This window comes from Quercus suber, unplaced genomic scaffold (genome assembly GCF_002906115.3).
Source record: "Quercus suber isolate HL8 unplaced genomic scaffold, Cork oak 2.0 scaffold_65, whole genome shotgun sequence".
NCBI classification, from domain to species: domain Eukaryota; kingdom Viridiplantae; phylum Streptophyta; class Magnoliopsida; order Fagales; family Fagaceae; genus Quercus; species Quercus suber.
In genome coordinates, this window is record NW_027069530.1 from 226,147 (window position 1) to 250,140 (window position 23,994).

A 23,994-nucleotide genomic window follows, 5' to 3' on the forward strand; every position below is an offset into this window, starting at 1 on the left:
CCCCCCAACAAAAAGAAGAAGAAAGAGGTTACATCGAATGTATAGTTAGTTACATGCTTTTCTTTCACATCACAAACTCCACTCAAAAGCCATAAAATTTTTTTTTTTTTTTTTTTTTTTTAAGACATTAATTACTTTGTGCAGTGGTAAGTTGAGTTCCATTTTGGTTTTCATTTTTACCGAGTTCAAGGCTCTTGGCGCATTAATCTATCAATCTTGATAAGTTCTGTATATTGATCAATTGTTTGTAGGGATATATATACTAACCATAATCCATAAAGATGTATACTTTTTTTCCTTTTTAGATCTTAGTCGTTTGTTTTTCACTTTTGAACTATTGCCTACCATAATTACTTTTGATCAATTGATTCGATTTTAGCGTTGCATCTGATAGAAATATTTGCTTGAACAGTGATCCATCGACTAAATCGAGAATAATTATCTAGCCGTAATTTTTTACCAAAGAAAAATCATCTAGTCGTATATATATACACTTTACCCTCATATCAAATACAAAGTTGGTTTTCAAAAAATAAAATAAATAAAGTTGGATTATAATAATTTACCCTCATATCAAATACAAAGTTGGATTATAAAGGCAAAACGAAAGAAAATACAATGTGTTAATGCTATTTAATGAGCTTCACAGCATCACCAGAATTATTATATATTTAATGCATTACAAATTCAATTAAAATAGGTTTTATAGCGTTAAAAACAAAATAATGGTTAACAATATAGGTGAACATTGATAATAAATGTTAATTTCAGTGTCTAAAATAACAATCCATCCAAATTTAAAGGATATAATATGTATTTTTGCCTCTTATTTTCTTAGGAAAAATATTATTTTAGTACTTGAACTTTACCAAAAATGTATTTTTCATCCCTAAACTTTTAGAAAGTTCTCTTTTTGACCATAAACTATTAAAAACGCTTCACTTTCTATTCTTAAACTCTAAAAAATAAAAAATAATAATAATAAATAAAATCTAATCACCTAAAATATTAAAAAAATAATTCTTTTTCATACTTATTTTTATCTCTAAACTATTTTTAAAAAAAAATACATAATATCAAAATTTTGATTACTCGATATATAGGCAAATTCGGACGACATAATACCAAGGAAACAAAATTTAGTCTAGATGAACTTATTTTCTTTCTAACTAGAAAGTACATCTTTTTTAAGTATAAACAAATTAGCTAATAAAAGTAATCTCATCCAAACACTAGTTATCGTATCTTCAAGGGTATACACCAAGTGAAACTTTTTCTTTAGGTTCAGTTATTGGTACAGGTACACAACTTCCAAGAAAATTCAATACAAGGATGCAACTATGGTGTTTATCTAGCCACGTTACTTCAAGTCTAGCATAGCATAACACAAGAAAATGACAAAATAAATTGAAAAAGAATTATGATTAGTTGATTACATAGGACTTAAGTTCTATCATTTTGAACTAAACCCAAAAATAAGGCCATCATCAGGCCTTACATATTTACATCTCCAGTTAAGGTAGTTCACAAGACGCATCCAAGGGTTGGAACTATCAAATAAGAGTTAAAATATGGGGCACATACTGATCGAGTTACCAGACAAAGCCCTGATAATTAGCAATTGATCTGTAGTAAAGCAAAAACTAAAAAAATACATTGATGTAAGGGATTGCTCCAAAAAAGGAGAAATGGGAGCACCATTTGTTGCAATTTAAAGCTACAATACATCCGAGTGAATAGTTAGATACTTGAAGATATCTGAACACCTTTGTTTGTCAAAAACAAAAAAACAAAAAACTACAATGGTTACATTGAGTCAATAAGCCAATCAGTTGAATGAGCATAGGACATGCAACCGAAGATCTTCAGGCTTTCTCTGCTGCTTTGGGGAGAAAAACCAACTTTTCGCTAATATATATCTTCTACAACTGCACAACAAAGATGATACAGGAAACCACTCAAAATATATCATACCATTTTGTACTAGGCTCTACTATCTGTCATTATAGGAGATATTTGCAAAATCAAATGCACATAGAGAATGTCTGTAATGATAATTTTCTATCGAATAAGGTCAAAGTTCTCATCCAAGAAAACCTTTGGTTGTGTTTGGATGAAATTAATATTTGCACAGAAGGTTTCCTGTAATGATAATTTCCACTAAATTAGCACCCATCAAATACTAATTTAATTGTTGTATAATTCATACAATCATACATAAACAAGGAAACTCATTTATACAAACCTACAATATATATATATATATATATAAGCCAGTAATAAATCCCATCCATTACACCATGGCCACCCACTGTCAAACCATATTTGACATATAAAGTTGTGAACATAATCAACACCTACCCATTATAGTACACATACAAACACAGTTTATATACAAATATATAAAAATTTTGTGAGCTATCAATTAGAACCAAAACAGCGACCAAAAAAAAGGGAGTTGAAGACCATAAAGAAAACATAAAGGTCTCAATTCAGAAACCAAAAAACCTTTTGGGAGAGATTTCATAGAAATTGCTGTTAATTTCTGGGTCTACAAATAACAATGGGTCTGCCATACTAAGAATCACAGACACAGGACACAACATGACAAGATACAGAGATGACGACATGGCAATTTAGGAAAAAGTAGGACACGACATGGGGAGACAAATTAATTAATTAACAAATATTTTAAGCATATGTTATGTTTATTTTGCATTTTAAAAATAAGTAACAACCATTAAAATGTTTGTGGCCTAAAATCCATACTTGTCATTGAATGGAGCTGTATGTGCAAGTCAGTTGGAATTTGTTTCTTCATTGCCCTATTGTTCAAGAGCTATGGAGTATGGTGCTTGTTCTGTTTGGGGTCATGTGGGTTATGCTTTGGTGTGGAGGAGCTTCTAGCTAGTTGGAAAGGCATATTTGGTAGAGCTGACAATAGTATGATTTGAAACACAATCTGCCTCGTGCTCTCTTTGGTGTGATTTTACAGGAAGGGAGAAATCTGTGCCAGATCTTAAGCTTTCTTTAGTCAAATCTTTATTTGAGTGGATGAATGCTTTCCCTTTATTTTCTTTTGCTAATATGTTTGAAATGCTTTCATTTTGTGCTTAATGTTGATGTACTTTATGTACACATCCTTTGTACGCAGTTATTTTGTTCCTCATTGTTTGATGTGGTGTATTTGGCAGGAAAGGAATGCTAGAACTTTTGATGGGTGTGTAGTGTGTACGAATAATTGTGGATTTGAAACTCCGAGTGATCATAACATTATTCTAGTGGATGCTGGCCATGGGACATATCCTTTTTGTAATTTACTGGAGTTATGGATCATTGTTATTTCTGATTTGCATTATGTTGTTCATATACTCCCTGTGTTCTTGATGCATTTTTTCTAATAATGTGTATTATTTATCAAAAAAAAGAGGACATAATTTTTTTTTCTCTGACATAAACATTTTTTTTATTGAGGGAATAAATTATTAGAATGAAGGAGATGTAAACAATTAACACCAAAAAGAAACATCGGGCTAAAAAGTTGGACTACAAACCCTCATATAAGCAAAGACGGAAGAATCCCAATGAGAGAAACTAGCAGGGAAGGAAATGTTGGAAACAAAACAATATACAAGCTATCAGGGATAATTTTAGAGGAGGGAAAATAAAAAAAGTTGAAGGAAGTAGTGGATCGCATCCTTTCCATTTCCATGCTTCAGAAGAGTAGAAGATCATGAACCAGGCAAGAAAGAAAGACAGCTGATGAGTTTGGAGGAGCATAAATGAGATTCAAGTTTTGAATCCAATTTTGAGGGGTTTTGTGCAATTGATGGAAGAGCAATATCAGGTTTTGTGTTCATACAAGGACCAATAATATGATGATGAGAGAAGACCTGTCACATAGTAAGTTGGAAAAGACATCTATTTGGGAGGAATTTGTACCCAGGATTTTGAGATGACAAATTCCACCTAATAGTTTCAGAAGAATTTTTTATTTGCCACTTTTAGCTTGACCAAATTCAGAAATCACAAGTATTAGAATTTAAAATGCCAACTTAAACCCAAAATTCAAGGTAAAAAATGCTGCGCCCAAACACACAGTAAAATCACCCATTAACATAAAGGTGTAGGCCATGTTTAGTTCTCTAGTGAACAGGAAAGCCTCTGATTCAGGATTTTAAGGTGTCATTCAGTGCATAACCTTTTCCAATTTATGCCAAACATATTATATATAACAGGCCAGTAAATATGCTCTCTTTTTCTGGGCCTTCCCCAGATACTACCAATCATGGTCATAAGGAAGTTAGTGACACCTTATGTGGTTGAAAGTCATATTGTAGCAACATACTAGTTAGAAATTCCAATATCAATAGATGCATAAAATGCTTCCTTTGTCAACATGCAAGGTTCAGGGATTTAATCTGTTGTGTGTGCATGTGCAAATCAAAGAAAGCTTTATTCTAAACTCAGCTTAGAGGGGGTAAAAAAATGTATGTAAGCTATATGCAAGGTTCTGGGATTTACTCTGTTGTACATGTGCAAATAAAAAAATCTTGATTCTAAGCTCAACCTAGAGGGGGGGACTAAAATGTATGCAAGCAATTCAGTATTCACAAGTTGCTATGTGATCCCCTTTTCCAAAGGAGAGATGGTGATGATGGTGATCCATCACTATGACCACACCCAACAATGATACGTACATGATAATGAGTTAGAAAATGCCAACATTTGTAAGGTTATACTAACATTTCAACTTAGTTGATAAAATAATTTCTTATCAAAGCATTTCAACTTTGCTAATTGTCTAAAGAAAGTAAACCCCAGTTAATCATGAGCACAACATTAAACTTATTTTCTTTTTGCACAAAGGGAACATACTTACAAAATCTGAACAAAGGATTTACAAGCTGGAACATAGTATGTACGGCGAGAATCTACTCTTGAAGCCTTAGCCTATTGAAGAACACCAAGAAATGTAGTTCGGGGGCCCAATAGACAAATCCAACAACAGGCCCTCCTTTAATGTACTGCAAAATTTCATTGAAGGTACAAAACACAATCAGTACGCATTTGGAAAAAAAAAAACAGTACAGTACATGTTCAAGAAAAACATAGTGAATACTACAAAACAGTTAGACAAGATAAATAGTGAAATGTAGACCTTTCCATCAAGAATGACAAGTTCACCATCAACCCATCGAGGATTGCGAAACCCAGGATCAGCAAGCCTACCTTGACCTTTATAACGAGCAATCTGAGTAGCCAACATGATCACAAGAAGCACTTAAATTTATGGAAAAGAGAAAGTGGTGATAATGAACAAGAGAAATGCATACAAGAGATTAGAAAAATTCAGATGCATAAGTTAAAATGATACCACTCCAAATTCTTCTGGAATAATCCCCTTATGTGGAAGCTGATATCTTTTCCCGACCTTTGCACGGAATGCCACCTGCGGACCAACAATGTCATGATTATGGGGATAAACTTCATAAAAGGATGATTATCGTGTCTCTGGACCATTGTTTTTTTCTTTTCTTTTTTGGGTATTCAGCACCGGCAATATGCGCAACCTTTAGATTATGAGCTAACCCAATCTCCATAACCTATGGAACTACAGTATCCTAGACTCAAAGAGAATACTAATAACAAATCCCTCAGAAATATTACAAGGTTTCATTTCAGCAAAAAATTTAAAACATATTTTAGTTGCACTAATATATGAGCAAGAAAATTCACAAGAAAAGCTAAAAACGAGTAACAAGATTTTACTTGCCTAAAAACAGTGCCAACAAACTTATTAATGCCAAGAGGTTGTTATTAATACCTTCTACATTCATTCTATCTATATACAAACAATAGAAAAAAAAAATTTAATAACCATATACAAACATAGAATCTTGCCAAAACCACGTAACCCTTATTGTTGCAAAGACACAGCAAGTGTAGCAAAAATCCCCCAGGGGTTGGCCTAGTAGTTTCTAAAGCCTCATGAGATTCATGAGGTCTTGGGTTCGAAAACTCTAGCCAACATCTTGCTGCCACCCCCAAGGAATTCCTTCCTATAATTACTTGGTGTGTGAGGAACGGGAGACTACACACACCTGGGGCAGTCAGGTACTCGAAAAACTCTAGACATCCTTGTTAATCAAAATAACATGTAGCAAAAAACACACAAAATTTTCAGTTGGATTTTAAGTTAGGAAGCACATATACCCCATAATAGCCACGATACCTGTATGTGATACATATCAGCTATAGATGCTAAGATACGAATTGGATGCATATCCTTAATAGCAGGATATAGTTGGAATATAGAACAGATCTGACATGATACTTTTGGAGGTAAAAGTTGAATGTTCATAAGGAAAAAAGGGGGGTGCTCCATGTAAAATACAAGACTAGTGCCCTTGAAAGTTTTATAAATATCAGATATGGATCATGGACCATGGATCATGCTTTCTTCTGTTATTTATTGCTTCTAAAATAGTTTCATCATTTATACACATTCTATGCCTTCTATTGATTGTTGCTTGTCTCATAACCTAAAAACTAAAATAATAAATACTCCAGATATTTATCTAAATATAAATAAAACAAAGCATTTGACTTTTTGTTGACTTCTCCTAATATTGACATATAAGCTTTTGAAAGCCCACATTTTTCCACATCATTGGTCTAATACATATTTTTTATTGAGTTTAAAACCTACTAACCTCCTGATGTTTCCAAAGGTGACATCCAAATCCGACCCCCCCCCCCCGGGCGGTCCCTTCCCATTGTTATAAATATTGAATTATCTCAAAATCCCCCCCCCCCCCCCCCCCCCGGCGGTCCCTTCCCGTTGTTATAACTATTGAATTATCTCAAAAAAAAAAACCTCCATTAGAATTTTGCCACAACATATTTTCTTTAAATAATACAATAAATAATTCCATATACAAACATAATCATAAATGTATATTAAAAATTACAAAGATTTCAAATTCTATAAAAATAAATCAGAAAATATCATATTTTGTTGAACTTTTTTGTGCATTGCATAGGTTACTAACTAGTTATGTTAATTAATTAACCCCTATTGTACTGATCCTAAATTTTCAAGAATTGACATCACCGTGTATGTATCATATTGCATCTTTATCCCATATAATGCGTCACAAATTTAGAGAAACATAATAAATGTATTCTTTTCCACATATACCAAGCACAAATAGCGTATTTAACTACTTATGACCTAATTTAAGTCAGCCACATTGATACAAGAGCAAAAAGGTTTTAAAACAATATCAAATGCTTCATATCAGTTAAAGCAGACCAACCAGTTTTGTTATTTTATATCATGACTACCATAATTATCATGACGTATTTATAACATTAAAAGCTGACCCTTTGCGTCATCACATTGTAATCACATATTAGAGGTTATGGTAAAGTCTAACATAACCCCAAAATAAATTCCGCCTAGGTTTATAGGAGCTGCGTGGGGCTAAGTTGAAAAGTGGTAATGAGGTTTTGGGGCTTGAAAATACTTTGAATATTTCTAATTAGGTGAAACATAGACTCCCTGGTTTTAGTAAAATGATGCGGCTTTCTCTGGGTCGACATGACGAGAAGTGTATTAAGCTTTTACAAGGGCTTGAGAGGGAGATGGAGGCTGCCAATCTGCTAAACAGAAAAGATGCAGCCCACCGGAAAGCTGTGTCCAAGGACAAAGGGAAGAGGGAGTTGAGGAATTTGATTTCCTCGGTTAATTATGACGGTAGATAGTCTTCTTTGACTGCAATACTGATGAGACAAATTCAAATTCAAAAAGAGAGGTAAAAGAGAAAGAATGAGACACCCACTGACTTTAATTAAAGTAAATACCTACCCTTTTTGGAAAAAATACAAAATGGCCTTCTTTGTTTTTCCTTTTTTTCCTGAATTTCATTGAGGCTCTCTAGGGCGAGTGCCTCACTAAAGGCACCTTGCCTTAGTGGCACCTTGCCTCTCACGAGCACCTAAGAAAGGGCCCAGCTTGTCTTTGACTACACTACCTACCCCTTCAAGCATGAAGTCACATCCAAAAGTATCAAAAAGGGATTTCATGCCATCCTACATAACAATGTCAGACACTTAGAACCGTTAACTTCTTTTTTCTAGCTAGCCAATAAGAATGTACTTTCAGCAAAGCTCATTTACATCCAATACCAAGTATTAACTACCAGCTGTAGCAACCTGAGATGCAAGTATCTCTTGTATAAGAACAAGATTCCTAACAATTCTAAGTAATTTTTTTCTTTTTTTTTGACGAAAGAAAAAACACACAAAAGACTCTGAGAATTTGTAGAAACACTAGTCACTAATAGGAAACATACAAACTTGTTAATAAGCTCCACTAAATCTGGCTGTCAATACCATGGTAACATAAAATAATCGAATTTAAGAAATTACCTTGCCAGCTGGTACATAAGGATCGCCTGTAAGTTTCACAGCTTCTACATATTCATAAATTCAAGATCTGAAGGCTCCTTTTTCCCACCATCTTCTTGCCACTGACCAAATTTGCGTCTCAGATGAATGACTTCTGAGGTGTACAGCCCATGTGCACCAATGTAAAGTCCTGACAAAATGGGCATATTCTCAACTTTTAGTCTTTACGTTGGAAGTTGGTTCAGAAATTTAAAAAAAAAAGTACTATAAGTAGCTAATTGTATATAAAGATAAATATAAAAATTAACATGTTCTTATATAAAAATCACCATTCAGAGGATCTGAAGAAGTTGGTATTTCAATGCGATTGAAGGTTGTTGATCCAGACAATGATTGATAATTTTGAGCCTGGATGAGTGTGAGATTTATTAATTCACCAACATCTTTGAGTACCTGGAAGTGAAGCATAAGATTTTAAACTAAGCATTGATGTGGGTCTACACTACAAAATAAAATTTGTAAAAAGATATGCCCAGTAAAACTTCAAACCAACCTTCAAGGGTATCTTCTCCCTACCAATGAATTTAGAAAGAGCAAACATAACATGGTCGATGCTGCGTCGAGTTCGACGCTTAGCTGATTTATCTACTGAAGCTTGTTCCTTGCCACCAGAATCATGCTGAGTGATATTTTTCTCTATAGAAAAGCAAAATGACAAATGCCCCTTCTTCTCTAGCTTAGCAGGTACTCGGAGTAAATCTTTAGTAGGCGCACTGTTGGAAAGTTTCTGAGCAAGACCGCCAACAACAAATTTAACCGCAATTTCATTTTGGTCTTCACTTTCAATCATTTCAAGATCATTTCCATTTCACTTCCATCACTTTGTTGGTCACTTTCCTCATTAACTCCATCACTCTCTTGGTCACTTTCCCCATTAACTTCATCTTTTGCTTCTACACTTTCTATCTCATTGTCCTTCTCTTCATCTTCTTCCTCAATTATCTGCTCAAAACCTTGGATATTAAATCCCTGTCTACCTTCCCTGGTGTTGTCACTTTTAAAACCTTGACCTTCACACCAGGAATCATATCTCTCAAGATGTTCTGGAAAACAGACAGACCTTCAGCTAGATCAGAACTATCATCCCTATCATCACCATCTTCAGTATTCACAACAAATAGATCACTTTTATCTTCAGTTGAGTCTAACGGATTCAAATTTCCAGTGGCATCCAATGCTTTAGAGCGAACTGTTGGAGAATCTTGAAAAACTCCTCTCCGCTTTAAGAACACAGCCTGAAAATGATATGATGTGCAAAGATAACATACAATACACGATGATAACTAGCACACAATAAACATAGAATCCAAAACATCACAAGTGAAACACCGGGCAAAACATGCATGCCTATAAGTATATGAGGATGCAAGTATATCCAATATTGCAGAATCTCAAATTATAGATGCATAATATAAATTCCTCAAAGAAACAAGCACCATAATGTGTATGCCATTTATCAATTGCAATTGCAAAAATACAAAACGTGTGAGAGATGATAAACCCCATAAGGATAAAGCAACACCCTAGTTGTTTTTCACTTTTTGATAAACGTCACTTTATTCAGGCTGAGTTTTCAACGTAAAACACTTTTGGATATAGTTTTTTGCATTTTAAGGTATTTGGTACAAAAATTACTAGTAAAAAAAATCATGGTCAATAGAAAACTATACCAAAGAGGAAAAGAACAATTTAATGCAAAAGGTGTAAATCAATTTCTAGATCAAGCTTGTGGCCCTTCCCAACTCCCTCAACCAATCACCACCCCACCCACCCCCCCTCCCCCCCAATTCCCCTCCCCCAACCCAAAAAACAATAACCCTCTATGCCACCTTCACCACCTCTCCCTCCCCTAGTTCCATGCTGCCACCACATTCCACAACCACCACTGCCTACTGAATTTCACCATGTTCCCTCAAAATATTTGCTATTGATGACATTTTTCTTGGAAAATTTTTTTATCGAAACAAGAAAGGGTGTAAATGTTTAAAGCACGAGAAAGAGAATAAAAAGATAAAATGAAATACCTATCATAAAAAGAAAACCGAAACCACAAAGTAAGCTTCTCAACTACATTTAACAAGGACATCCATTGACTTGTGCCAAAACCACTAAAGGAGGCTCCTTCAATTAAAACCTAGTTTAGGAAATGCAGTACTTTCTAAAGTATTAAAGAAACAACTATCCATCATAAACAACAATGAATCTAGGTGTGAAAATTCATGCTTGGAAATGAAACATTGGTTACCAGTGATGAATGACAAGCCTGTGAGACTCACCAAATACTTGAGCAACAAAGCTGTTTCCAACAACAAATAACAATATAACTCGAAATATGCATGTTCATACTGCTAAATGATTTATAAATTCTGAATCACTTAAGTACTTTGCAATTCACCACCTCGCGCAAATTGCCATTCCTTTTCTTTTTTTTTGTTAAGGTACACACACACCCAATGGATCATAAACCCACGATGTCATCCTCCGCCTAGAACTTATAAGGGGAGGAGGTGCCAATTGAACTTCAGCTCATTGGCAAGAAGATTTACGTTCCTTGTTGAATCAATTATTATACCAGAAATAGCAGAATTTTTCTCATGCATGACATATGCTAAAGCTTGTAGTGTTCATGTTATCTGTTATCATACATATCCATCAAATACAGCTTTATTTCCACTCTAAGAGCATTCACAGCAGTGTAGATAAAAGTATAAAACAACCCTTAGTCAAACAAAAAATTGTGAAAGTCCCTAAAGCCACATGCATCAGCCTCAATGTTTTGTCCCAAATAGCTGACAAATGAACAGTGTTTCAAAACATTTGTTTAGCCCTGCTCATCAACAAACTAAATTTCACCCAATTTTAAATTCATCTCTCTTCCCCACTAACACTCTCCCCTCAACCAGACCAAGCTCTCCCCTCTCTGTCTCTCCTTCGAATCAAACCTCCATGGCCAATCAAGCTCCTCCTTGAACAAATCTCCATCCTGTGCAATCCATAGATGGGCCCGTTTACAGATTCGGGTCAGCAGCTGGGTTGTGGTTGATTTGGGTTGCTTGTTGTGTGGTTTTTTGGGTTGATTTTTGCAGTTCTCTCTCTCTCATGCATAGATCTATGGCGACCTGGGTTTGAGAACTCCATTCATCAATGGTGGTGGATGGGTGATGGTCTGGGTTTACTGATTTTGTTGGTGGATGGGTTCATCGTGATTTACTGATTTTGTTGTGAAGCTTTACTGAGTTTGTTGATTTGGTGGATGGGTTTTACTGATTTGGCGGATGAGCTTAACGGTGAATTCTGTATTCAATGGCCCGGGTTTTCTAAGGCAGGGATGCTTGGTGGTGTGAGTGTGCGGTGGTGTCAGGTGTGGCTGTGAAATGGGATGGGGAAGAATGAATAAATAATATTTTGTTAGAGTAAAGAAATAAATATTGAGACTGATGTTGGTGTATGTTTGTTAAAATAGTAAAAGTTGAGTTTTTGGGACTAGTTTAGCTAAATTTGCGCAGAGGCTGATGTGAATGCTCTAAGACCAAACAAAAATGAAACCTCAGTTCCTTTCTCTCTTTATTTAAATTGATGACTCACATCACAAGACTTGAACCAAAATCCTCATCTACCACCCCATACTTATTGGGGTGTGAATTCCATTTGACTCAAAGGCTAATGGAATGACCGCTCAAATCCATTCACCTACAACTCTCTCTCTCTCTCTCTCTCTCTCTCAACTTCTAGGCACATGCGATAGTCACAAAAAGGTCTTTAGTCAGTATTTTGCAGAGAACTCAGTAAGCAGTACAAATTCAAAAGCACCCGTAAAGGAATCTACGTCAAATTCTTTGCAAGTAGAAAAGATGATTCAATCAGCAAAGTATACAACAAACTCAAGTGGCTAGAGAAAACGAACCTGCTCTTTGTATTCACCTCTCTTATTCACTCTAAGGAATACTTCAAACAATGGAACACCAGCTGCAGCCATAGCAAGTTGCCTGGAAAGGGGGGAAAAGAGCAACAAGATTGAACAATCAGCAAAAGCAGCACACCATGTAGCAGGATCTGATTGAAAAAAATTTAATCAATGTACCAAAAGTGCTTTAAATTATAAGTAAATATGAAAAGGTACCCAAGATAACCAAACCAGTGTTGACTAAATATATAACTAAACCTTCCTGATAAGATATCTACCAGATAGGATAGCATACAGCAGTTAAAATTAATAATCATACTAAAACCAGTGAATTTTGGCCAGAAGACCAATGAAACAGCTGTCGCCAAGGGCTTGCAGCTTATTGACATTCCAAGAGAACAAACCAGAAATCCCTAATTTGCCTAATCAGGGCTAGACATGAGCATGGGTAGGGGTGAACAGACCAATCCGCCTCTGACCCACCACATCAGTTCCGCACCATGCCGACCACTGCAGAGAGATTCCGATGATGACCAGGGCTGCAAACGGAAGTAAGCCTCTCAGAAGTCAGATCCAGATCTAAGCCTCTGGCATCTCTCTTCCGTCTCTCCCTCTCTCTCTCTTGCACATGCATTTGTTCTCTTTTTCTTACTAGTGATCGAAGCAACTGACCACCTTATGAACAATAACCACCACCAATGTAGCTGGAATTTCGATCCAACGGCACGGAGGCGGCTCACATTTTACGAACCACCCAAAAACCTTCCCCCACACTGGCTGCACCAAACCACATTCACCCCTACATGTAGGAGCTCCTTTTTAAACATTCCCACCCCTGCCCCTAGGCTCTTTTAATTGACAACAGGTAAAGCTGTTAACATCTGCTTTTTCCTCAATATTATCAGCTCTAATTGAATTTTTTGTAATTTACATGTTCTGCTTCTATTTGTTCAGTTGCAAAAGTCTTACAAGCAAGATTTTCGAAAACTGACTGCTCTCAACCCCATAAAGGTTATCAGCCATGGGTGGAACAGTTCAATCTTCTGTTCTGGCTGGACTGTATATTCAATAAAAAATTAAGAACATAAAAAATTATTGAAATTTTAATGTTTGAATATGTGGGAGTGTGTGCGCGTGTTTTTTTTTTTTTTCTTTTAATATACCCTCAATTTTTCTCTCTAGTACCAACGTTTAAGACCGTAACAGCATTTCTTCATTTTGAAGGGCAATACAATTCAACTCATAGAAAATTTGAACACAGATTTCCGACTGCAATCTAACTATTAGGGATCTATGGTAGCATTCCTGTCCCCCAAATATATTCAAACATTAACAAGGAAAACCCATCAACTCATGAACAACTATCCCTAAACAAACCCATTTTCAACAAAGAATAATTAAAACAATGGAAAGCAATAAACAAGGAAACCCCAACAAAACAAAAGGCACAAATGCGTTTTTAATTCCAACAGGAAACAACTCCAATATCAAAGCTCCAGTCTTGGTTAAGACTTGAGAGTCTGACTAAAGCTTGATGTTGGTTGTTAAGAAGTGTTGTTTCATGAAGAACATGATATACAAATGAATCTTTTCATTAATCAAGAAGACCTCACTGAGGGCTATAACTTCTTGCCACATATATTCCATGCTCTGGTGTTATCTGAATAATTAAACCAAGAGGATCGTTAATATCTTTTGAAATGCCAGCCCACCATCCCACCTGGAAAATGGAATAATAAAAAAACTACATAAGACCAGGAAACAAATAATATGGACATAATTATATTAGCTGTTCACACAATTTCCTTAAAAAGAAGAGGACTCATCCACAAATTGGTTTGTTTTTCTAAGTAAAAGGATCTCGTTGATAAAATAGAAATAGAGAAGTATGGCCCAAGTAAACGGGTATTATGCATCAGGACACCGTAATTGAGATAAGAGTGGCAAGGAAAATCATCTAAAGTACTTGTCCATAAAAGCTACAAGATCTACAGAAAATCATGGCTAGTCAACTTGTTCCATCTTATTAGTGTTCCAAGGAACTGAGACTTCAACTGGATTACCGAACATTCTATGCCTTTGAAAGTATGCATTTTCCTCTCTCCATATAGTCTACATCAAACACAAAGGATAGCCCCCAAAATTTCTGACTCTGCCTTTTTGCCAAATAAACCTTTCCAACAAGTCGATAAATCTGGCACCATTTTTGAAACAACACATTCCGAATAAGCACAAATACCCCCACTTTCTCCAATTATCTGTTGTTAAAAATTTACCCTTCTTAAACTGTCCATACAAAGAATCCAACACAGGGTGAAGCTCTAACACACAAAATAGGTCTCCCATCCTCATATATCCTATACTCCAGACCCTGGTGCACCTTACCAGCATACAGATCCTCCAAGAAAGAATCCATGGACTCTATCCCCCCATCTTGTACTGTCCAAATAAAAGGACTCCATTAAGTATGCATTTGACACATCCAAATATCAGCCATTGTTGCCTCTATGTTTCTTGCAATTTACAGGGCTCTAGGTTATCAACCCCACACCAACAATCATACTGAAAACAAATCCTAGTATCTGCCCCCACCTCAAAATGTATATAACTTTCAAAATTAACCCAACCTTGGAATATATTTTTCCATAAGCTCACACTGAATAATGCTTAAACAGAGTCTTGCCCAAAAATTATCTTTCAGATTTACAAATTACAATTACTACCGCTTTCCTTCTCTGACAATCAAATTTTCTGGAATTCGTTGTCACTCCTAGACTGTCCTTGATACTTCTTTCCTTGACTCTGAAATCTGTTTGAAGTTTAGTCATGCATCTTCCCCTCCGTAGGCATTGCCATATTAGCTTGTGTTGTTTGTTGAGCAACGTGTTGACCCTTGTAAACTTTGTTTCTAGCTGTCATAGTCATTGGTTGGACAAAACAAGAGTATGAATTCTCTAAATTCTAGTAATTTCCTCACCACCATGCAGAAACCTCTCCCACCACTTCCTAAATAGCCTTCCTGTATGATGACCATCCCCTTTTGAGCACTACCTCTGTACTTGGTTAGAGTCTAATTTTGTTCAAACATGATGGTGCATCTGGGGCCATGAAGACTTTTATGAAGTCCTTGGACAAGTCTGCATGAATGAGCTCAACCAACATGGCCAAGAGCTACCTTGCACTATCTCATCCCATGAATATAAAACATAGAAAATGTTTAATTCTTACTAGTGCCTGATATTCACAAAGACTTCTTGTGTAACAAGGGATCAGAAATGACTTGGGGCTCAAAATCTGGCTTTAAATAATGAGCAAGCAACTCTGCATACAACTCATACCAGGCAGTCATACGGGACCCCCACTTGTCTTTCAGCTGCCTACAGAGGTTAAGATCCATGTCTGTGATCAGCAACCCATCCCTGTTACGAGAAAGAGAAGGAGTACAAGAAGCATCTGGGGCTGAAAAATGACTGGATCCATAGAAATGGCCAAAATCTGCATGTTATGGCTTTCCATCACCCGAAGTGAATGGATTGGGGAATGTCTCAGTCCCAACACGGTTGATTGACCCAACAAAGTAACTGTTTGCTATTGCAGCATTACAGGCCTGAAAAACCGACAAATAATATATTAACTTACTATTGAGAAATATTTTCCCCTTTTTTGGGTATTATAAAAAATTATTTAAGGTTGAAAAATTGCAAATATTTCAGTGTAACAAATGGCTGACAAATATTTTCATTTGAATGACCATCTCTTAGACCATTATCTGAATATATACTTGTAAGATAAAGTAGCTTTTGATAGATTGCATAAAAAATTCATGTAGATGAACCAATCTCTCAATTGATTTTTCTAATGTGAAAGTGCCAAAGTACGACAAATCATAATCATCTCAGAAGCAGAATCAAGATTCAAAAGAGAGAAATCCTTAAAACAAAAGTGAATTGTAACGATAAAGCTAATGGATAATAGAATCCCCTCAATGGGCCACATTGGTTCACTGAATTCACCAACAGTAGCAGAAGGGTTGAAAACAATCTCTGCACCATTTAATCCAAAAGCTAACCAATTCAAAGGATGGTGCCTCCCATAACATATATTAACAGCGATCTTTCCAACACTGTCTCAAAAACAGGATGCCCAGTGTTGCCTTCTACATAATATGTGCTCTCATTGAAGTCACCGACTCTAGGTATATGATTCTGCCAAAATAGCCAATCTCATTATGCCCCCAAAAAAGAACCCAAAAAAAAAAAAAAAAATTATAACAATGAACAACCATCTTGTCTACCTTCCGATGCTTGCCAATTATGTTGCCATGATTTCCAATTATAACAGCAGTGTTCCAAATAGTCTCTCCATGATTGATATCCCTCTCAAGAATTGGACTTATAATGACCATATTATATTTCAGTGCAAAATCCTGAAGAAATTGTGTAGATTCCCCATCAACGGGCTCTACAAATTCGCACCACCTCTTCTCCCGTGTACAAAAGGCAAATGGCATCATCCATACTTCCTGAATTAAATTTACATAAATTTCATGAGATTTGTAAGACTTGAGATGGAAGTGAATCAATAAAAGAATATTCAACCCTCACACCATGAACTACCTGCAGGCATAATATATTGACTCCTGAAGCACCGGCAGCCTCAATGATTGGCTTTAGTTTCTGATAGATAGCCCTCTTTTGGTCCAGAAAGGATGCAGTTGTTGGAAGAGCCATAGAGTTCTGAATAAGACCAACCCTCACTATTCGAGGTGCTCTCAATAATTCTTTGTCAGCATGAAAGCAGAAAGCCTGAAAAGATTTAATATGAAAAAAATTCAAATCAATCAATAATGTAGTGAAATTATTTAAGATTCTTTTGTAACTAAAATTCATTAGAAAAGTTCAAACAGGACACAACCCTAGTACTCGGGGAGAAAACAAAGGAAGGACCTCAAAGAATTTTCATATGTAAAAATAATAAAGAGAACTCTATGGAAGATTTCAATATGCATATTTTGCATGGAAAAATACTAAAAAGTCTTTTTTTTTTTTTTTTCCACATCGTACGAAAAAATAATATATTTGAATAAGAAGGACAAATGTGTAATCTCAATTATAATAATATCAGCTGACATCAACTAAAATTGTTTCTTTAACTAACTTCCTTCCTTAATACCCCAAGTATTCTCCTCTCTCTTTCACTCTTTTCCCCTCCCTCTCTCCCTCCAAACCAAAACACTTTTTTTTCCTACACACGTGATTTGCATGCCATTTGGCTAAGCATGGGTAGCTATTGGCATAGAGCAAACACACTAAGCCAGTAGGTAACACAGAACTGCTATAACATCAACTAAAACAGCCAACAGAAAAAATAAAATATATTTGGCCACCTCTCTACAGTGAATATTCAACTTTGAAGGTTTACTACTTTGCATGAATGCTTCTTGGAAAGTGAACGATTCTTTATTACACTTTAGAATGAGATTGGTGATTTCAGTACAAGTGAACAATTTCACAGAGGTTTCTCTTAGAGCCTATAGATAAAAACAAACAGTTTTCAGAAGTTTGGATAATTATGCAGATTATTGTTTTTTGACTTTTTTTTTTATAGGTAAATAGGAGGAGGGGGTTGGAGGAGTTTGAACCCCCCTGTCCAGGCACCACAAGAGGTGCTCTAAGATATCCCTCGAAACCCAACCAAATTATCCCTTCATCATTAGTTAGTTTTCACACATAACTACGAATGTCCATTCTCAGATAAATGACATGCATGAGTAAGATAAGCATTAATCCCATTTCCAGTGAAGCCAGTTAAAGTGTTCGACCAACACCATTAGCTCTTTAGCTGAAAATAGGGAGAAACCAATTCATAAAGGTCAACATTCTTATTATTTAAGCTAGATTTCCCTTGACTATCAGCTTCTGACAGTTTTTTCAGCAGTAATTGGGCATACAATAGATATATTATCATATCATACCATTCAATTCAACAACCACAGCTCAAATATTGCACTTTGAAAGCATTCGATGAGACCATTTGCTTTTCCCTTGAAAAAATAATGAGTCCATTAACTTTTTTTGACCTTTCCTCGACACTTTTTACCACAAATAAAAGGGTAGGAATTCAACAAAAAACTGAAACTTAACAACCACATCATATCCATTCCAATTACTCTAATTAATCAACTTTGTGAAATCAATGGATACATAAAGCAAAATGAAAAAGGAATCAATGGTGAACTTAGTACTACAAACAGATTCTAAACCACCATAGCAACGGGCAAGATAAATGCCTACCTTGAGGTCAAAATTACGTTCTGAAGAGACAGCTTTAGCAGATTCTGGGAGAGCTATGTTATCAATTGCCCTCCCACAGTTAAGCCCCAGAAGCATGCGGCTGACTTCCTACAAAATTGTAATCCCATCATCAGAAAATGCCCAAATATATCTACATGAGGTCGCTTTTCCACCCAAAGCAACAAGTCACGGGTTCAAGCTGAGAAATATCAAATACCCAGCAAAGTGGGAGCTTCCCTCTTTTGCAGGGTAACCAAACTTCCATCACAATTAAGTACCAATTATAGAATTTCAAAAGTCTGTATAAGCAGCAAGTAGAATTGCTCTGGCCCCCTCAAAACAAGCAAAGCTTCTTTTTTCATCCATGGATGTTATTCACATGGTTATTTAGAGGTGTGTATATATATATATATATATATGCCCCCCCCCCCCCCCCCCCACAAATTTTAAAAAATCATTTTATATTATGTATAAGTATTAAAAATTTAAATATTTAGCTACAAAAATAGAAGTTGATTTAGTCCAATAATGCTCTTAAAAACCAATAGAATTTGTCAATTAGTCTAATAGTTATAGAAACAAGGTAGTTTTTGTCTTCTCTAATTCATTTTTTGTACATGTTTAATATCAAACTAGACAACTTTTATATACTCATTAGAGTTTAAAAGATGATAAATTCCCCTAAAAAACTATCTTACGAATATACATATTTAAAATTGTTAATTTTATATACAATATATTTATAAATTATGACATACTCTAGTATCAAAATATTAATGTTTATATTTGTGTATGCAGGTTTGCGCATGTGTATGATGGTTTATTTTGACTCGAAACTAATATATTAATACCAAAATTTGGCTTCCCAAACAAAAAATCCTAGCTCTGCCGCTGGTTATACAGAACACCAACAATTTCTCAATTGTTCCAAATAAACTTACTACAAATACAAGGGATCGCCAAATTCAGCCACTAATAAGTTATTATAAAAATGAAAACACTGAAGTACTCTGAAGTGGAATAGTATCCAAATTCAATACAGTTCACAAAATGGAAATTAATCACAATAAACTATCAATCTCTATTGAAACCCGTTGGATCAATTAAACTAATTCATATATATATATATATATATATAAAATGGCACTAGTTGATAAACCCAGAAAAAATAAAAGGAAAAGAAGAAAGAAAATAATCTGGAAGAGTTCAGGCTTGAGATTTGCGCTTAGCAGAGAGTGAAGTGAGTCATACCCACAAAGGGAATCGTCATTTAAGGCCTTGGTTTCTACTTTAACTTCTCCATTGTCAGCTTCAGTCTCTTGGGTTTTCTCCATTTTCTTTCTTTTGCTTCTGTCGCAGTGAGAGAGAGAGAGTGAGAAAGTGGTTGTGTGGAATGGAATACGTAGATTGACTGGCTCAGATGATTGTCTCTCTCTGAATATTTTAGAGGCTGTCTCGTAGTGCGTTTGCGTCCAGATTTTAACAACGTCGGGAGTTGGGACACCCTTTCTAAATAACTGTAATACGGTAAATATTTTGTTAGTTGGCCGGTTACGAAAGAATATGTAATATTAGCATCTCGAGTTTATGAAACTCGAGATTTGAATATATATCTCGAGTTTTTAAAACTCATTTTTTTGTTTTTAATTACTGACTGGACAAAGTTTTCCACGTGGATAGCACGTGGATAGCGAGTTTCAAAAACTCGCTTTATGACTCTCGAGTTTTTAAAACTCGCTTTATGACTCGAGTTTTTAAAACTCGCTTTAGTACTCTCGAGTTTTTAAAACTCGCTTTCTGTTTAAAATTTACAAATTTTTTTAACTTCTTAAAACGGCACTCTCACTCTCTCAGACTCACTCCAGTCTCTCACTCTAAAATTTCAAACTCTCTCAGACTCCACTCTCTCAGACTCCACTCTCTCACTCTAAAATTAAACTCACTTACTCGTAGTCCCAAATCACCCTGTGCTCTCAGCCTCCGCGGGCTCTCTGCTGCGTTGTTTGTTGTCTTCTTCGTTCATCTCGCTTTCTTCGTTCATCTCGCTTCCTTCGTTCTTCCTTTGTTCGTTCTTCAGCTCGCTTGCTAGGTAATTCCTCTTTTGCGAAATTTATTTTATAGATTTGGGCTTTTTGCATGGTGGGTTACACATTGTTGCTGCTGTTGTTTTTGTTTATGGGTTGTGGATTTGCTTGGGTTTTCAGTTGCTTTTGATACATGCCCGTTTGGGTTTTGTTTGAAATTGCTTTATATTTGTAGACATAGATGTCATTGAAATCAGAATTTCGTTTTGGTGGGATTGAGAATAAATGGATTAAGGATTTTTCTTTATTTTGTTTGTCATTCAATAATCAAGATTGTGTTTTTGGGCTTGTAATAAAAATTCAAATTTTAATTTTCTGTAGTGATAAAAAGCTGAATGGGTATTCCTTGCTATGTGTGTTGTTGGATGGCCATATAGGAATAAGAAAAAGGTGAAATGAGAGGATATTTTGTGTGCAGTTCGTGTAATGTCTTGAATTCCTTAGCAAGACAAAGAATTTGAGTAATGTTGATAATACCAAGTCCTGAATTAGGAAGTATAATTGTAACTAAGGCCATAGAAATAAAAGTTCCATCATGCTCGGAAAACTCTGCATAACTTATTAACAAAGAGTCAAATTTTTTTTATAAGGACCATCACATATTGCTATTATGAATATTCGTTTACATTTCACAAAAACAATCACATATCTTCAAGTAGTCTTGGAGTAACAAAGAGATTGCTTTGCAGTTGGCGATTGATTTGCGACCATATGAACTAGAGCTAGGAACATCTAAAGCTACAAAATTTAAGTCCAAATTAAAAGCATTGAAAACAACATATATATACATATTTGAAAAATAAGGAATTGCATAGCATAGCACATTTGATTTGATTAGGACTTACTCTCGCGCCGGCTCTTGTGAAGGCTGCGAGGGACAATCCTGGTTCTCTCCCTGCTGCAACAATAACAAAATTTGTGTTAAAGAGTGAGACAAGCAGTTTAAGTTTTTGTGCACATCAAAGATTAGAGCTTTAGCAGGATACCTGTAATGCTTCCTTCATAGCCATATCCACTAATTCTCCTTCACTCAAAATTTTAAGCTCATCAACCCTACATTAGGTTTCTTGTCAATACAGAATACTAATTTTTGTGTGAAATTATAACTGAGATGAGGTAACTTGTTTGACATTGTTTAATGCATTTGCAATTTGAAGAATTTTGGAATTGTGTTAGCAATATTTATAATTCGATATGCTAAGGTTAGGGGTTCCCATGAATCTTTGCTGCTTGATTATGAATTGAGTCCCTGTGGTGATTGTCAGCCAATCCGTCTTCGTTTATTTTATAGCATAAAGCCTTGTCAAATTTTTTAATGCTCTACTGGAATCCAGTGGTCTCCAACTAGGGATTCTTGTTGTTCAAATTTTGTACACATTGTTTGGAAGATAAGATGTTCTCCGGCTAGAAGTTTAAGCTTGTCAAGTTGGTTTAAATCATTGAAGAACTTAATCTCTCTTTGTGGATCTTTGTCATGCTCAATTGAATAAGCTAGTGACCCTATTGAATCTATACATGCGTCAATTTTAGATGAATTATATCTATTATTTTCTTTGCCCCTTCCTTTGCCCTCACACTATTAATGATCTCACAGTAGCACTCTTTGCAGTATGGAGCCTCGGATTGATGACGGGTCACGGATCTTGCAGCCTGGTCCTAGTGATGCGTCATTGTTGACGCGACAACAACATCATCGATCACATGCCATTTGGAATGGCGAGGTGAAATATCTAGTTTTAACAACTGCTTTAATTTTTATGTTATTTTTGACTTTTAGTTAGCAAGTTCTTTCAAAATTGTATTTGTAGTTCTAATAACTGCTATAATTTTTATTGATTTTGCAGGACTCGGGCCCACTGACTTGCCGTGGTCGCACTAAGGAGATGGCAAACATTCAAATGCGAGATAATCGGGTGATTGACATTATGAAGTTGCTGAGGCTTGAAGGATTGTTTAGGGCCCCTTCTAGAGAGATAGATAATTGTCTTATAACGGCCCTAGTTGAGCGATGGCGGCCAGAGACTCATACGTTCCATCTTCCACATGGTGAGATGTCGATCACCCTACAAGATGTGGAGGTCATTCTCGGACTCCCTATAGACGGTGAGGTCTTGGTTGGGCCGACTAATGTGTTAGATGGAACTTGGAGGACTCTTTGCATGGAGTTGCTTGGTTTTACTCCGGCGGATGACAACAAAACTTTGGTGGGGCAAAGACTTCTTATCAGCCGCCTTCTTGAGGCCATTGCAGCGCCATTGCCTCATGACGCAACGGAGATTCAGATACACAAGTATGCCCGGTGTTATATTTTAGCGCTATTAGGGGATAAACTTTTTATGGACAAGTCGGAAGATAGGGTGCATCTGATGTTTTTGGAGCAACTGCGGAACTTGCGTGATCCGCCACAGTATAGTTGGGGCAGTGGTTGCTTGGCCTGGTTGTATCGAGAGTTGTGTCGGGCAAGTGAGAAAGGGGCATCGCAGATTGGTGGGGCGTGCACCTTGATCCAGTATTGGGCATGGGCAAGGTTGCCATTCTTGTGCCCGAGGATAGAGCCTGCTCCTGGATGTGATTATGGCCCGTGGCCGTATGCTCCACTTGCCGTTAAGTAAGTAATTTTTTGATATTTAGTGTGTTATGCAATGTACTCTTTTTAGTAACTAAGTAGCTACTTATCTTATGTTATTCGCTCGTAACTGTAGGTGGGTGCGGGTGCCAGGCTCGAAGAGTAGGCCATCCGGGATGGCCTTGGTCGTCTATCGTGAGCAATTAGTTACAATGCAGCCGAACCAGGTAATAATATTTAAAAATTTTGTTTGGTTATGTTAATTTTCCTTAAGAATACGATTGCTTCATACTTTAACATATTTTCCGTTTTAATTTTTGTTTTTCCTTGTATCTATAAATTCTCCCTTGTTTCACATTTGAAGATGCTATGATAATTGTTTTTTGTTTCTATTGTAGATTGTGTGGCAGCCATACGAGGCACACTTCGCCCACCTTCCTGACTTCTGCGTTGCAGGGAGGGGTACGTGGACAGCAAGGGTGCCGCTTGTGTGTTATTGCATAGTGGAGATGCACCACCCTGATCGTGTCCTTCGACAGTTTGGGTTGGCGCAAGAGCGGCCTGACGGTGTTGTGTACGATGAAAGGCTGCACAGAATAGACTTGCGTGGGAAGGTGGAAAAGAATTGGAGGCAAGAGCATGAACCGTATATCATTTCATGGAATATCTGGA

General features: G+C 36.1%; 3 protein-coding genes across 3 annotated transcripts; 1 reads left to right on the plus strand and 2 right to left on the minus strand.

Moving 5' to 3' along the window:
* Window positions 1-1,632: 1,632 nt before the first annotated feature.
* LOC112003155 (protein EXECUTER 1, chloroplastic-like) lies at window positions 1,633-16,782 on the minus strand. Its single transcript, XM_065772815.1, is given in 15 exon segments — window positions 1,633-1,928; window positions 4,883-5,027; window positions 5,162-5,254; window positions 5,378-5,452; window positions 8,437-8,495; window positions 8,498-8,605; window positions 8,745-8,868; window positions 8,969-9,279; window positions 9,282-9,425; window positions 9,428-9,710; window positions 12,380-12,461; window positions 13,988-14,099; window positions 15,718-15,986; window positions 16,449-16,584; window positions 16,674-16,782. Coding segments are annotated over 10 exon segments (1,362 nt in total). The 5' UTR covers window positions 12,452-12,461; window positions 13,988-14,099; window positions 15,718-15,986; window positions 16,449-16,584; window positions 16,674-16,782; the 3' UTR covers window positions 1,633-1,928; window positions 4,883-4,934.
* LOC112003154 (beta-ureidopropionase-like) lies at window positions 15,621-18,937 on the minus strand. Its single transcript, XM_065772851.1, has 8 exons — window positions 18,890-18,937; window positions 18,673-18,780; window positions 16,996-17,184; window positions 16,674-16,901; window positions 16,467-16,584; window positions 16,250-16,422; window positions 15,899-15,986; window positions 15,621-15,838 (listed from the first exon to the last, which is right to left on the minus strand). Exons 1-8 carry the CDS (start codon window positions 18,935-18,937, stop codon window positions 15,621-15,623), a joined length of 1,170 nt encoding a protein of 389 aa, XP_065628923.1.
* A 1,776-nt stretch (window positions 18,938-20,713) lies between these two features.
* On the plus strand, window positions 20,714-23,993 carry LOC136067258 (serine/threonine-protein phosphatase 7 long form homolog; the record flags this gene model as incomplete). The annotated part of the gene is made up of 5 exons (XM_065772852.1): window positions 20,714-20,761; window positions 22,366-22,477; window positions 22,601-23,364; window positions 23,459-23,549; window positions 23,721-23,993. Coding segments are annotated over exons 2-5 (1,239 nt in total), but the record flags the coding sequence as incomplete, so codon positions are not given.
* Between the last annotated feature and the right edge of the window lies 1 nt (window position 23,994).

Coding starts and splice junctions, on each gene's coding strand:
- LOC112003154 (XM_065772851.1), bottom strand. CDS start 18,937: ATGGAAGTTTGGTTACCCTGCAAAAGAGGGAAGCTCCCACTTTGCTGG. Junction 16,585..16,673: donor TAATTGGCAAGCATCGGAAG/GTAGACAAGATG, acceptor CTATTTTGGCAG/AATCATATACCTAGAGTCGG. Junction 15,839..15,898: donor CCCCAATCCATTCACTTCGG/GTGATGGAAAGC, acceptor GTCATTTTTCAG/CCCCAGATGCTTCTTGTACT.